The 15,059-nt window shown below is 54.7% G+C and overlaps 1 protein-coding gene across 1 annotated transcript in view; it reads right to left on the bottom strand.

The window, feature by feature from the left end:
* Tcf7 (transcription factor 7) overlaps positions 1-14,516 on the bottom strand; it is a 29,373-nt gene extending 14,857 nt beyond the window's left edge. The window contains 4 exon segments of the mRNA XM_029560862.1: positions 13,268-13,392; positions 13,919-13,985; positions 14,120-14,183; positions 14,185-14,516. Of these exon segments, the coding sequence (XP_029416722.1) occupies positions 13,268-13,392; positions 13,919-13,985; positions 14,120-14,183; positions 14,185-14,486 (558 nt within the window). The 5' untranslated portion in view covers positions 14,487-14,516.
* Between the last annotated feature and the right edge of the window lie 543 nt (positions 14,517-15,059).

The following is a 15,059-nucleotide window of genomic DNA, read 5'->3' as shown; positions in this document are numbered from 1 at the left end:
GCCAGGCAATCACTCACCCTGCTCTCCTAAGCGCCCAGTGTTCAATCCCACTGTGGACTTGGCCTCAACCCTATCTGGCCTTGGCAGTAGGGAGAGGGAGGTGCTGAAGAAGTTTACAGCCTTTGTGTTCCTGGGGGCAGAGCTGGAGGCTTTGTAGAGAAGGAAGGGAATGGCAGAGGGAGGTGCGGACTTAGAGCTGGCAGCCCCTGCCAGTCCAGTAGTAGCCCGCTGGGCACCTAGCAGTCCGCAGAGTTCCACCGGAACTGGAATCCCCCGTCTTCCCAAGCCACTCTGTGCAGTGTGTATAGATTCTGCTGCCCAGGACAGGAAGCGCAGGAAGGTTCAGGGTCTGTCAGCATGCGTGACTGGTCCGGATGCCAACCAGCCTGTCAGGGTTCTTACCAGTCAGCCGCAGGCCTCACAGGCAGATTGCCTGCTGGCAGTGCCCTGCTAAACAACATCTGGGTTCTGTTGTGTTTTTTCTTTTTTTCTGAGACAGTTTCCTTCTGTAGCTCAGGCTAGCCTGGGAGAATCTAGATAAGCCCAAAAAGGTAAGGCTAAGGAGAGAAGTGGTCAGCAGTGGCTAGAGGGTAGGAAGGAAGGCGAACTGAAGACCTCATGCCTGGCCTTAACCTGCATTCTGGCCCCAGTTCAACCCAGTAAAGATAGCACAGGGGTCTCCAAGTCATCTGGACTCTTCTGTTGCCTGGACTGCCCCATGAGGACAGCTCTGCCCCAAGGCCACATCAGGTCACCCTGGTCTGACCCTTCAAGCTACTGTCCATTAAGGCCTAGGGGCTCCATATAGACTCAACAAGGCCACAAGAAGAGGTATGGAAAGAAGCTGCTAAAGGCTCCACCCTGGGGTCCTTCCACCCTAACCCTCCACTCCCAGTGTAAGCAGAGGGAGGAGGGCTGGGCTGATCCAACTACCGTGGGGCCCTGAGATAGAGCCCCTAAAGAGGCTGAGTTAGAGAGTTCATGCAAAACCATAAAACATAGCTCTTACTACTGCACACCTGGAGGAACAATGCAGATACAGGGCAGGGAACACCAAACCATAGGGCAAGGAGGATGCACCAGGAAGCCAAAAGTACCCAGCTGCCTTTAACATGCATGCTGTCTACAGGGCACTGGGGCATTGTGGAGGAGCTGAGTTCAAATCCCTCCTCCAGTGCTTACACAAGGGCAATTCTCTTTGTCCCTGCACTTCCCTGCTTATAAAATGCCCATGGTCTTATGGGATTGTGAGGATCAGGTGAGTGCCTATCTTTTTTTTTTTTTTTTTTTTTTTTTTTGAGACAGGGTCTCCCTGTAGCTGGCCTGGAACTCGCTATGTATAGATCAGGCTGTCCTTGAACTCACAGAGATCCATTTGCCTCTGCTTCCCAAGTGCTGGAACTAAAGGCATGTGCCACCATGCCTGTGTAGTATTCTTTTTGTACTTAAATGAAAAAAAAAAAAAAAAAAAGACAAAAGTAAGCATCGTCTCTTGATAAAAGCTTTTCAGGAAAACCAGCTCTGTGCCAGGTTGGACTATTTGGTCCACTGTCTGATCACTGAGCTCCTCACTGGCCCACAGTGACCAGAGCGAGGAGGTAGGAGGTAGAGTTCAAAGAAATTGCCCTCAGAATGCCCCCATGAAGCTGGTGAAAGGCCCTGGCTCCCAAGAAGTTTTCCACAGATAACACACTCTGGCCATTCAGGGCCTAGGAAAGCCTTCAGTCTAGTCCTGGACAGCCCAGGAGGGGGCACCTGGCCCCAAAAGGTTGAGCAGTAAGCTCTGAGCTGACTGAGGACCAAAGCTGGTAAGGAAGGAATCCACAACAGACAGTTTCTAACCGTCCTTGGTCACACACCAAACCTGGTTCAACCTTACAGGTCATTTACAGACTGTTCTCCATGTAAAAATTTTTTTCTGGACTCCTGTCTCCCAACCAAGAAACACAATCCTCTTCACCCTTGGAGAACAGACCTTACCAGGTATCCAAGAAGGTCAGGCCAGTCCAGTCCAGGCTCAGAGCTAGGAGGGGCAGGGAGAGGCCAAGTCCTTCCTTGAAGCCAGAGGAGAATCATGCAGGCCGTGGGTTACTTCTCAGCTCCAGTCTACATTGACCCTGTCTCCACATATTCTAGAACAAATGGTGGCAAGTAGGAAGGGGCCTGGGTAGTGGGGTACGAGAACCACATCCAAATCTGACTTTGCCAAGTACCTCTCCAAGTCTCAGTTTCCTGACCAGCAGAGTGGTGGCAATAATGAACACTATGTATGTCTATGTATGCACACATATGTGTGGGTACATGTGCATGTGTATGTACATGGAGGCCAGAAGCTGAGACAGAGTCTCTCACTGTGCTGGGAACTCACCAAATCCCCTAGGCTGGCTGGCAGGGGAGCTCCAGGGCTCCACCTTGCCCAACTGGTACCAGAATTACAGATGTGCACTACCACACCCAGCTTTTCACATGGCTGCTGGGGATCTGAACAAGTCTCCCTACGTGCACAGTAAGAACTCTACAGATAGAGCCAGCCTTCCTTTGCCCAACACCTTTCTTCCCTAAATAGGGTCCCATGTAGCCCAGGCTAGCCTTGAATTCACTATGTAGCCAAGTATGGCCTTGAGCTTCTGATCCTCCTGCCTCTGCCTCTGCCTCCACCTCCTGAGTGCTGGGATTATAGGTATGCACAGACATACCAAGTTTATGTGGTGCTGTGGACTGTACTTGGTGCTCTGTGGATGGCAGGCAGGACTTCAATACTTACATTTTAAAAAAAGATTTATTTTATGTGCATGTGTGTGTATCTGTGTGTATATATGTATGCCATGTGCATGCAGATGCCCACAGAGGCCAGAAGAGGATGTTGGATCCCCTGGAACTGGAGTTAAAAATGGTTGTGAGCTGCCTGATGTATGTGCTGGGAATTGAACCTGGGTCCTCTACAAGAGCAGCAAGTGCTCTTAACCGCTGAACCATCTCTCCAGCCCCCCGGTGCCGCCACTGTTTTTCTGGCACCAAGGAAGCTCTGAACACATGAGTTATTGTGGCTGCTATTCTTTCAAAAACTGTTGAACACCTACTGTGTGCCAGGCCCTGTGTGGGGCACAAGAATCTAGTGATAAAAGGAACAGATGTCATCTGTACCATCTAGATCCGGTCCAGCCTTTTCTGATCCAAGCTACCATTCCTACATGTCCTACTTGACATCACCACCAACTTTTGTGGCCTCAGCTCTTTCTCCTGGTTTCATCAGTTACTATATGCCCCCCACCCCCACCCTTAGGGCTACCCACCACAGCTGGGCAGCTCTGAGAGCCACACACTGTTTCAAAGCCTGCCAGCATGCTCTGGAGTGGCTGCCACAGCCGGCACACCCCAAATGGCCAGCCCTGCCTGGACCCCGGGTGTGCCTGGCAGAGACCCCACTGCTCTCCACAGGCTGCCTCGAAGCATCAGAGGCCCACCCACCCTCTGCCTGCCTGGCCACCAGGCGGCCACAGAGCCATCTGATCTAAGTGAAACTTCAAACTTAATGACTTTCATGCTGGTTATTTAAAATGCAATGTAATTTTCTTAAACACCCTATTATTTCCTTTGATAGCTACAAAGCTACCCCCAATCCCATAAGCATGTTTATTTTTAGGGAAAAGAGTGGTTTGCAGTTGGTCAGAGAGACCATAGGGAGAGGGAATCCGCAGAAAGCAGGGCAGGGAGGCAGTGCTGGCAGCTGGGAGGCCCTCCTGCTGCCTGGCTCTTTACCCCACCCATCATCAGACAGGCCCACCCTTCCCTCACCAGCACCTCTGCCAGGGACCCTCCTGTCCCACACTTGACAGTGGCCTCAGTTAAGCTAGGCCTCAGTGCCTTCAATAGTTTGTTCCACTGGCTGTCCAAGGAGCCTCCCTCAGGTACTCCAAGCAAGGACAAGTCTGGGGAAGGGTCCTCCTGCCATCACCACACCCTCAAGCAGCTTCTTCCTAGCTGTTCCAGACATTCTGCTCCAGGTGAGGCCTCGGGCCTGAAGCCTTGGCTAGCAGGGTAAGATGTGTCCAGATAAAGCAGCCTGAGGCAGTAGCTGCCTACACTGGGTGGGTGCAGCCCTGCCAGTCGGGGCTCCACGGCAAGGGAGGTGGCACAACAGAGGGTGTGCGTGCAGAGGTCAGCTGAGCCCCGCCACTGCGGGGCGTCCTCTGGGAGCAGCTATTTTTAGGACTGAGGCTTTCATGTGGCTGAATGATGTGGAGTTTACAAAGCATCAGTAATGCGTTTCAGATGGCGACCCAGCAGGCCAGGAGGCTGGGCCCCTGCCACCAGAGACAGGTCAAAGTTACTCAGCGTCCCCAGCCTGGATTCCCATCACCTGTCCTTCCCTTCCCATGCCCCCTGCTGCCTGATGGTGAGGCTGGTACTAGCAATGGCCAGTAAATTCCACCCAAGGCCCACCCTGCCATCAGGCCTCTTTCACTGACACCTATCTGAACCTCAAGACCCCTGCTGGGGCTGGGATTACTACACATCATAGAGGACACTGAGACCCAGGGAGGTCAACAGGCCTCCACATAGCTCCCTATCCTCATAGGAAAACTGGCCCCCAGGCCAGTTCCAGACTCAGTAGGATGCCAGCAGCGCTAACCATGTGCATCCTGAGCCCACGCTCACTGTTCCCTGGGGCCCAGACCTGCCCACCCAGGCCTGGAGTCTCTGCTCTCTACACGTCATCTGGAAGCAGACAGTGTGGGGCCCAGACAGCTCCCTAGCCCTTGTTTTAATGGAGGGTGAGGGGTGAGGAGGAAGCTCATTTGGCAGTGTGTCTGCTTCCTCTGATCTCCAGGGAGTTCTGACTGTAGAGTCAGGGCCTCAGAGTGAAGGCTGTGTCACCCAGCTGGCTCCAGGCTCTAAGGCAGAGTCTGGGTGCAGCCCAGGCTGGCAGTCTCCATGGGTGGGACAGGCCACAAGGGCAGCCTCCCAGCAGGAGAGGCCCAGGCTCACACCCTTCCTAGCTCTGCTGAGGCAAGGGCCCTCAGCAACAGATGCCCCTCATCCCACGAGGGCCTGGGCTAAGAGAAGCCCTATGTTCCAACTGGACCCTAATTATCTATATGAACTGTGCTCTGTGTATGAACAGCTGGATCAGGGCCAGTGGACGGGTACAAACCTCCCCAGGCTTTGGTGGCACAGGCCTGTGATCCCAGGTACTCAAGAGGCTCAAACAGGAGGATACCAAGTTCAAGGGCTGCATAGACTACCAAGTAGATTCAAGGCCAGTTTAGGAAATGCAATGAGACCTTGTCTCAAAAAATACAAGCCAGGCATGGTAGCTCACTCCTATAATCCTGGGAGGCAGAAGCAGGAGGATCACCACAAGTTCAAGGCAGCCTGGGCCACTTACAGCATGAGGCCAGCTACCTTGGCAACTTACCATATAAGGCCAAGTACCTGGGCCATGCTTTTTTTTTTAATTTCTTTTTTTGAGACAGGGTCTCATGTAGCCCAGGCTGACCTCCAACTCAGTGATCAAACCCAGGGTTTTTTGCGTGCTAGGCAACTGAGCTACATCTCTAGCCTGACTACATATTTTTATTTGCTTTATAGTATTTTTATTTTATGTATATGAGTGTTATGCCTCCATGTAGGTAAGTACACCCGTGTTGTGCAATGCCCTTGGAGGACAAAAGAGGCTGTCGGAGCCCCTGGAACTGGAGTTACAGACAGTTGTTAGCTGCCATGTGGGTGCTGGGATTCGAACCCAGGTCTTCTGCAAGAACAGTCAGTGTTCTTAACTGCTGAGCCATCTCTCCAGCCTTGTTTTTGAGACAGGGTCTCCCTGTAGCTCCAGTTGGCCTAGAACTTGCTATATAAACCTGGCTGGCGTCTATCTTGCAGAGATCAGCCTGCCTCTGCCTCCCAAGTACTGGGATTGAAGGCGTGTGTCACCATTCCCCATACCTGATGTAGCCACATCTTTTTAAGGGAGGCAGTTTTTCAGGTCCAAAGCTCTTGAAGGGGGGCTAGAAGCTGCCTGAAGGAGGCAGCTAAGAATGTCCTGGGTTCTAGGGACCTCCTTGGGAACCTGGGAGCTCAGAGCCTTGCGAGAGGAACTGATCAGAATGCTTGCTACACCTTGACTGGATCACCAATGGGCTGAGGCACTTGGGCCGAATAACAGCAGTACCCATCTGGGAGGCTCTCTGGCCTTATACTGGCCAATACCCTCAGGTCTCTGTGGTCCAAAGCTTACCCTCCCATGGTCTGCTCACATTCCTTCAATCACCCTGCCACTCCCAGCATCCACCCTGCCCCAGCTGCCAGCTCTGCCTGCCGCGGCCCTCCACGTCCAACCCAAACCATCTGTGGTGGGCACCGCCCTGCCAGGCTGCCAACCCGCTGCATGTGCCCACCCACCTCTCGTACTCTATGGAACCAATGAGGCCTAGGCACCAAAGTCTCATGCCAGACTCTTCGTGGCAGCCCTTCTCCAGCCTCACTCCATACTCCTCATGGGCCCTGGGCTTGGGTCCGTCTGGGTGATGGGAAACAAAGCCATTGAGGCCTCCCTCTCTCCTCTGCTCCGCTGCGCCCCACCCAGGGTGTCCTTCTACTTTCCACTGCAGAGGGTCCTCTCCGGAAGCCTCCTCAGCTGCCCCCGCAGCTCCCCCCCAGACCCTCCCTCCCTCTTCCTCCTATGCCTTTTATCCAGTTGAGCAGAACCTCAGGGCTAACTGGGGCTCTCAGGGAGTGTGCTTTTTCTTGTCAAGGACTGAGCTCTAGGTAGACAAAGAAAGAGGTAGCCTCCCATCCTGTCCAACCAGGCTGAGGAGTCAGGCTTGAAAATACAGAGGTGGACCCAAGGTTCTAGAAGGCAATGTTGTGGCCTAGCTGAGCTCAAGCTAGAGGGATGCTGACTCTTTCAGGGACCCCAGGCCAGCCTGAGCTATAGGAGGTCACAACCCCTTGTCACAGCCACAGGCCTCCTGTAGCATCCACGGGCTAGGGACTTCACATATGAGGCCCCATTCTCCCAAAGAGGACAGAGCTTTCTGTCCTCATTTTCAAATGTGGAAAGTGACCTTCTTAGGGCTACCCAGCCGGGCAGTGGCAGATCCAGTTGCAGAGGATCAAGCTTCTAGACTACATGCTTCTCCTCCCCCTCTGCTAATGGGCCCTGGACAAGTCCCTTCCCACCTGGTCTCCCTGTTCCCACCTGCAGGAGGGTGTTCTTTGAGAATCTAAATACTGTACAGTTGGGGGATGGGGGTGCTCCTGTGACCTGATAAAACACCTGTTTCCTCCAACGGAGCCTTGTTTGTACACAGTGGCAGGAAACACCAGTCACAAGGTGTGAGGGGGTGTGACTCTATGGCTTTGGGACCGCAGTAGTCCTGAAGAGGCTCAGAGGACCTGCGGCTGCGCCCGTTCCCAGGCTCTGGGTCCACCCTGACCCAACCTGACCTCTGCAGTTATATGACTTTAAATTGGCACCCTCGGAGTGCAGCCTATGGTTCAACTCAACTTCACCCCTTGCAGGGGTGGGGGCTGGGCTGTTGTCTCTGGAGAGCCGAGAAAGGGCCCCCTTCGCCCACTGAGATTGTACCCATTCCCAAGCCTCAGAGCAACTGGGGAGATAGCTGGAGGTGGAGTGAGCACCTGGGGGGCTGAAGTCAGCTGAACCTGGAGGAGGAATGCTGGGTTCCAGTGGTCCTGGCAACCCATTAGGACTCTCTGTCAGCCTCAGAACCTGGGGACAGTCTCTGTGCCCTGCAGAGCTAGCTCATCATGCCCTCTCAGTCACACAGGCAGCTCTGCAATTGCAGCCATCACTCCTTGCCCCAGGGACAGGATGGGACCAGACACCCAGCTTTAAGCAGGGGTCCACAGGACACGTTTCCTGACCCTGACCAGCAGCAGTGGGGTGCAAGCCACCCTCAAAGAGTTCCCAATTGGGGACAGAAGAGAGGCAGCAGAGTCCAGATGCCACACGAATCCTTCATAGCCCTCCAAGGCTGCAAAGAGGTACAGTTCCCAGTAACTTGAAGTCCCACTGCTCAGCATGAACCAGTAAGTGAAGAGAACAAAGATGCCACTTCAGCCCAGTGGTGCTTAGACACTGCAAGAGCTGGGGGCCAGGCACATGAACTGGAGACATGGAGAAGCAGGAAGCCAGGGTTTTTCTACTTCCTGACCCCAGAATTCTCTAGATACTGTGCTCTGGGAAAATAATCCAAACAGAATCTGAGGTAAAGAAGGCACCATGTCACTGAACCAGAAGCAGAACTCATGATTGCTTGCTGCCTGGGGCCGTGCCTCCACACGGCCCTACGACCCAGGAACATGCATGTGGTGATGGGGAGAAAAGGTCCATGCATGGCTCAGAGGTCAGTGACTGAAAAGCTCACCTCCCTTTTTCTTACAAAACCACCTCATTTTTTCATATGATGCATAAAAGGCTTTATATGGAATAAATAAACCTTTGTGGTGGTGGGAAAGGATTTGCAGGAATAGTACTTCTCCCAAGAATCCCTGGGGTAGGTCAGGCACCAAGTAGGAGCCTATATACCTGAGCCCCAGGGTTCTGATGCCCAGACCTCTCTGGCCCAAAGTAGAAACATAGCCTTCAAGATGGACATCCATGTGAAGGCCGGTGAACCACCTGACTCCAGGAGAACCAAGATAGTAAGAGAGAAGAATCCTGGGAACTTCTCTGGCAAAACTGCCAGTCCTCGCTCTGAGGGTGAAAGGAGCACTTACTAAATCCATTGTCCAGGTGGGGGAGCCAGGAGATGTTGGCTCTGAGTTCCTTGCACAGCAGCGCCCACTGCCTCAGCCTGAAGAGCTGCCAGGGTGAGCAAGGGAGCCATGGCACTGCTGGTTGGAGGAGGCTCCCTCAGATGGTATCTGAACTAAGCACCGAGTGAGAAAAGAAAGGGCAGAGCCCATGAGCTGAGAAGGAGCGAAGCTCTGAGGTGGGAAGGAATTTTCCAGGTGTAAGCCACCAGGACAAACTGTATTGGGGAAGAGGCAGAGGAGGCTGGAGACCCTGGCATTTGGGCTGTGGTAGACGGTTTGGCCTTTCCTCTAAGAGCAATGGAAACACTAGATGGTTCAGTTGGGCAAGAGATCTATCTGACTTAGGCTTTCAAGGCCTTCTTTGGCTGCTGTGTAAAGCCTGGCTTATGGGTTAAAGTGTAGGTCAGAGAGGGAGAGAGAAGCAGAGGGACCCTGGGAGGCAATGCTGCCATCTGGGTAAGACAGCAGTAGCCTGGGCATGGGGGGTGGGGCATGACAAAGTGAAGAAGCAGAAGGTTCAGGATGTGTCTGGAGGGAGGCCCAGGTGCATGCTGGGCCCTTTGTCTTCCTGTGTTGGACAACCTGCAGCTTACAGTACTAATCACTGCAAAGCCTTCCCTCACTCCCACCCCCAAGTTGATGTTGGGGCCAGATCTGCCAAAGACACCCAGAGCTGGACCTTCTGTGACAGCTAGACACTCCCAGAGACAGCCCTGCTTACGGTCATGTGGGGGCCTAGATTGTGGGAACAGCCTGGTGCCACAGTCCCCCTAACAAGCTTTAGTCTGCCCTAGACTGGTACCCAGCATCCCCAACCCACCCAGGAAACCTTTCTTGGATATGTGAGGGGCTAGGTAGGGGTCACTGCTTACCCAACTCCAACAGGGAGCCACGTCAGCTCAGCACTTCCTTCCTCTGCTCGTATGAGTGCTGCTCAGACCCCCAGCCCTTCTCCCCCAGGGCTCATCTGAACCTCAACCCAGGGACACAGAGAAGAGCCTGATGGCCAGAGGCCCAGGTGAAAGTCCATGCTTCCCTTCACTCCTCAAACTGCAGCAGCTGCTATGGCCCCCTGTCTGGAGATATAATCAGGTACCAGGACAGTTATGGAGATCAGGGACAGGGAAACATGGCCCCTGCCATGACCAAAAACCTTGGCCTTTTTAAAACAAATTGAGATGTAATCCATACACCATAAAATGCACACTCTAAAGTGCCAGATTAAGTGGCATTTAGTAGCTATGTAAGGTTGTACAATGGCCACCACTACCTAATTCCAGAATGTATTCCTCACCCCAGAAAAGAAACCGCATACCCACTCTCCTCTTCTCTCAGCCCCTGGTAATCACTAAGTTGCCCTGTCTCTGTGGATCTGGCTGTTTTGGATATTTCATCTGAATGGCAAAAGGCTCCACAGTCTTCCAGGCCACAGGCTCCAAGTGGAGCCCATAGAAAGGGCCAGAGTCACATTAGATAGAATCAGACTTACAGGCCTGCAAATCCACTAGGCCCATGATGTCTTGATCATCCCCAAAGCCAGTCCCAGAGCCCAGCCTAAAGGATCAGCATGCTATCCTCCCTCCCCACTCCAACTCTGTTCCTGGTCCCAGAGCAGGGAAAGTACGGACTTAAGGAGCGGCTAGGGGCGGGGAGTTCTGTGTGTAAAGGCGCCTGCTGTCAAGTCCAACGGGCCTAAGGTGACTACCTCCTACCCCCGGCAACACAATGGTTACTGGTCTAAGCCAGTAACTGCCTTCAAATACCAGTCAAGGAGTTAACGTTGACCAATTTCCCCTTCCCAAAGAAAGCTTAAAAGAAGCCAATCACCAAACAGGCCACTTGGGGCTGGGGTGTCTGTCCTGTTCCATGGCAAACGGCTGTAAATTGGACATTTAGCTCTGACAAGGCTTGAGCCGCCTGTTCGGGATGTCTCCAACATGGCAGCCACATGGACTTCGCACTTACACGTGCACAGAGAAGGTCCCTAGAGCAGACCTTTCCTGATACCATGATAGGCGTCTCAGGCATCTCTGAGGAACTGCTGATCTCTTCGATGCCCTCAGATGGGTAAAGTGGGGGTCTACCCTAAGGCCAGTGGGCAGGATCTGGGCAAGGGGCTTGGGAGGAAAGGACTAGCTTTGGCAAAAGCCTCCTCAGGCTGTTGTTCCTCAGGGCCCTTACAAGATATTCCTGCCCTGCTATGAAAGGGTCTTTCCTGGTGCCACACACCAGCTCTGTGTCAGGTGACAAATGTCCCAGTTTTGCCTTGTAAAGCTCAACTATAAGCCAGGCGTGGTGGTGCATACCTTTTAATCCCAGAACTCGGGAGACAGAGGCAAGAGGATCTCTGTGAGATGGAGGCCAGCCTGGTCTACATAGCGAGTTCCAGGTCAGCTGGGGCTACAAGGAGACCCTGTCTCAAACAAAACAAAAAAATCCCAACTATACTTGAAATATCCACACAATTCTTCAGGTGATACAAGCTATTTGCTATGTGTTGTAAGATTTGCTTAAAAGATATGCTCTTGGGCTAAGGAGACAGTTCAGCGGTTAAAAACATTTGTGCAAGCCTGAAGCTCTGAGTTCAATCCCTAGAACCCAGGTAAAGGTGAAAAGAGAAAACAAGACCCCATACTTTTGCTCCAGTCTCCACATGAGCACTGTGGTGTGCATGTCCCCATACACCTCAGAAACATACACACAGACACACACACATAATAAAATTTTTTAAAAGGGCCTCTCTACATTCCCCTACGTCTTCCTTTACCCAGTGTCCTCCCTCCAATACAAGCCCATTTCTGTCCTTGTCTCCAGTCCCCTGGCACCTGACGTCATGGCCAAGAAAGTCAGTATGGAGCCTCTTCCTTTTGTGTTCCCAGAAGCCAGGAGTGGCGGTGGCGGTCAGAGAAAGAGGGCAGGAGGGCAGTGACACATAGCCATGCATTTCCTGCAGCTTGAGGACTCTGAAGCAGACCTATGCAGTCTCAGGCCAGGTAATGGTCCTGGCTGTGGAGTCCACCATCCTGTTCTTTGACCACGAGTCCCATCCCATCCCTCTCATCCTGAGGCTGAATGACACACCTCCTCCCGCACAGGCTCTCGGCAGTAAGAAGCCCTCCAAACCGCAGCCTTCTCCCCGTTTCACTGTGCAGTCCTGGGAGCCCACCCTGCCAGGAAGGTTCTGGGGCCTCTGCCTTTTGTGTAGTCATGGTTATCACAACTGAACCTAGTCCTAGCACAAGCAATGCCTGCCAATGGTTTGAAAGTAGGAGCTTATGCCAACTGGCCCCCAGATCAATGGCTTTATAACTAATAGGGGATCAAAAAGGTTATCTTTGTTAAGCATCTGCTTGTGTAGGGCACAGGTCTCTGGGGTGAGTGGCGGCATCAGGTGGCAGTGTTGGGAGCATGCTACCTCCTCATATACCAAGCCACACCATAGTAGAAAGTCAGGCAGACCACACAGCCCACATACTCGGCTTACAGGTAAGGAAAAGGGGGTCTATTTCTAGAGTCTATCAGGTCTCCCCAGCTAAGGGGCCTGGACCTAACTCCCCATGGCACTCTCTTGCCAGGGAACCTTGACCAATGCTTGTTTCTGGAGAACACCCGGAATCCATCTTCCTCTCACCTCCCACCAGCTTCAGCAGGAAGTTGCTCTCAGAACCACTTTCCCCACAGGTACCCTCACCTCCTCTGGGTTGACCCAGTCACTGGCTTTACAAGTCTCTGGCTTGGGGCTCCAACCTGCCCTGGGCTTACAGCCTTATCCAACATCTACCTACCAGTCCTCTGAACTTTCCCTGGTTCCCAACCTAGGCCAGTCTAGAAACCTAGCAGGAACTTTATAGACATGCACAGCACTGAGCTGGCTTTTCATACTTCACCCAAACAAAGGCTGACTAGTGATGATCACAAGCATGCCTTGCAAAGCCCAACTCACTAATTTATGGAGCTGACACTTCACCAACACCCCTGATTTGTAGCACATCTCTCAAACCCCTCCTGATGTGTCTGAGACCAAGCCAGAAGAACGGTGAACGTATCTCCTTGCACAACCAGGAGTTCTGGAAAAAAACAAAAAAAAAAACTGCCTCTTCTGCCCTATTCTTCCCTGGTTTAAAAAGCTAACCGCAAAGTTCTCAACTCAAAGCGCATCATGCTCCAGTAGGGCACGGTCTGGGCTCAAAAGAGTTTCCAGAAGACCTCACCCCAGCATGGTTCAACACTAGGGTTAGACCTGCACCTGCCTATGACCAAGCTGAGATACAAACAGCTCCCACCAGTACGAGGGGAGCTCAGGCACCCCTTCTCAGGATTCCCCTCTGGGTCAGATCCCATTGGGTATGTGGGAATAAAGAGCAACTAGGAATTCTCATCTACCCACAGCATTTTATGGAGGTCACTTCCTGTACAAATCTCACCTGTATGGTCAAGGAGGTAACCAGCCCCAGCAATGGCCCTGGCTGCTGGGGTCACTTACCAGCGGGGGTTGAGGCTGGGGATGCTGCCCTGCTCCTGAGGTGGGTGGGTAGTGCATCAGCAGATTGAAGGCAGAGTAGACCGTCTCTTTGTACATGCCGCTGGCACACTCGGGGGCCTTCAGGCCTGGAAAAACCACAGCTGGGTCAGACACCAGCCAGGGCAGCTGCTCGCTAGGCCTGGAGGCTGTGTGCTCAAGAGCGAAAAAGAACTGCCCAAGGGGTCCCCTTCAAGTTCCTGGCTTGATAGGGGACTGTTGTGGGTGTCCGCAGAGCCAAGTTTTGGGGCGGGGGGAAGACCCGGAATCCAGGCCTCCACTAAGCGGCCCCCCACTTGACTCCCCACACGGCCCTCCAGCCAGGGAACCTTGGCCAGGCTTGCTCTTCAAGGCAAGGGATTAGTCAGTCACCTGGGCAGGAGGGGAGGTGGAGATGGCGGGGGTCTGTTTACTCCTATAAAGGTCAGGGCACCGGAAGTGACTCCAGCTCGCTAGCGCTCGGGAAACCCGCCCCCCAACTCCCCCACCCGTGGTTAGAGCGCCTTCCCCAGCCGGGGGTGGGGGGAAGTCTAGCCCCTGGGCTCCCTCCCTTTCGCACCCAGGCCCGGGGCCTCGGAGGGGGGACACGGGGGCGCCGGGCCGCGCAGAGCTCACCGTCCTCCAGGGACTCTGGAAGTTTGTCCGCGAAAAGTCTCTGCGAAGAGTGCTCGATCCCCAGAGCCTGCGGGGACAAGCAGAGGGTGGTGAGCGCGCAGCGACGCGGGACCCGAGGGATGCGCACCCACGAGGGCCGCGGGCGCGAGGGGCGGCTCGGCGCGGTCCCCACCCCGACAAGCGTGCGCGGGCCGGGCTCACCTCCGCCCCGGCCTCGGCCTCGCGGTGCCCCGGGACTCCGGGCCCCGGACCCCCCGCGCCTCCGGTCGGGGCCCGTGGCGCTGTCGCGGCTCTTGTCCTGCTCCTCGCCTTCGTCCTGGAAGGCCAGCAGCTCGTCGGGCGCGCCGAGGTCGTCGCCGCCGCCCCCGCCCGAGTCCAGCTGCGGCATGGTGCGCTCCGCCCGCCGGGGCGCGGGGACTGCGGGACGCGGAGCCGGCGAGCCCAGAGTCGGGAGCTCCGAGCCCGGGGCGCGGCGGGCGGAGCGCGGGCTGACTCCGCCTGAGTGGGCAGTGGGCGCGGGGCGAGGGCGCCGGGCAGAGCTGCTCCGGGAGCTGGCGGGTCGGAACATCAAAGGCGCCGCCGGCGGAGTGCCGGGGGCGGGGCGGGCACCCCAGGGGCGGGCCCGGCTGGTGGGCGGGGCAGAGCACCCAGCCCCGCCCCCTCTCCCGGGAGAGCCCGGGACGCTCCCGCTGGGCACAGTCTTAAAGGGCTCGCTCTCCCTCAGCGAACCCTATCCCCCGTCCCGTAGGCACGCCAGCACCCCTCTCCTGCACCGTGCCCTGGAGGAAGCCCTGGAGTCCACTTCCATGGCTGCAAGCTACTCCCAACTTGCGCCCAGCTTTGTCCTCCAGCTGCGGAGTGTGCTGGTTCCCCAGACCCTTGGGACGTGTGGGTGATTTGGATCCCCAGCCTTGGTTGTGAACTGCGTCCAGTGCCTGATCTGGAGGCTTCCTAGGCTCTGGGGCTGCTGGAGGCTGGACTCGGACCCCCTAAGAAATAGGCCGGGTTAGGATTGCTCAAGGGCCCCTTCTGCCCTATCTACCATCCCTGTGCCAATCAGGGACTTGCTTCCAGACCGTCTGCCCACGTAGGAACAGCACACACGCCTCCCACAGTTATTAAGCGTCTGTGGCATGCCCAA

Source organism: Nannospalax galili, unplaced genomic scaffold (genome assembly GCF_000622305.1).
Source record: "Nannospalax galili isolate Female #2095 unplaced genomic scaffold, S.galili_v1.0 scaffold970, whole genome shotgun sequence".
Taxonomy (NCBI): Eukaryota; Metazoa; Chordata; class Mammalia; order Rodentia; family Spalacidae; genus Nannospalax; species Nannospalax galili.
The sequence above is the reverse complement of the archived record's forward strand: the minus strand, read 5'-3'. Positions and strand labels throughout refer to the sequence as shown.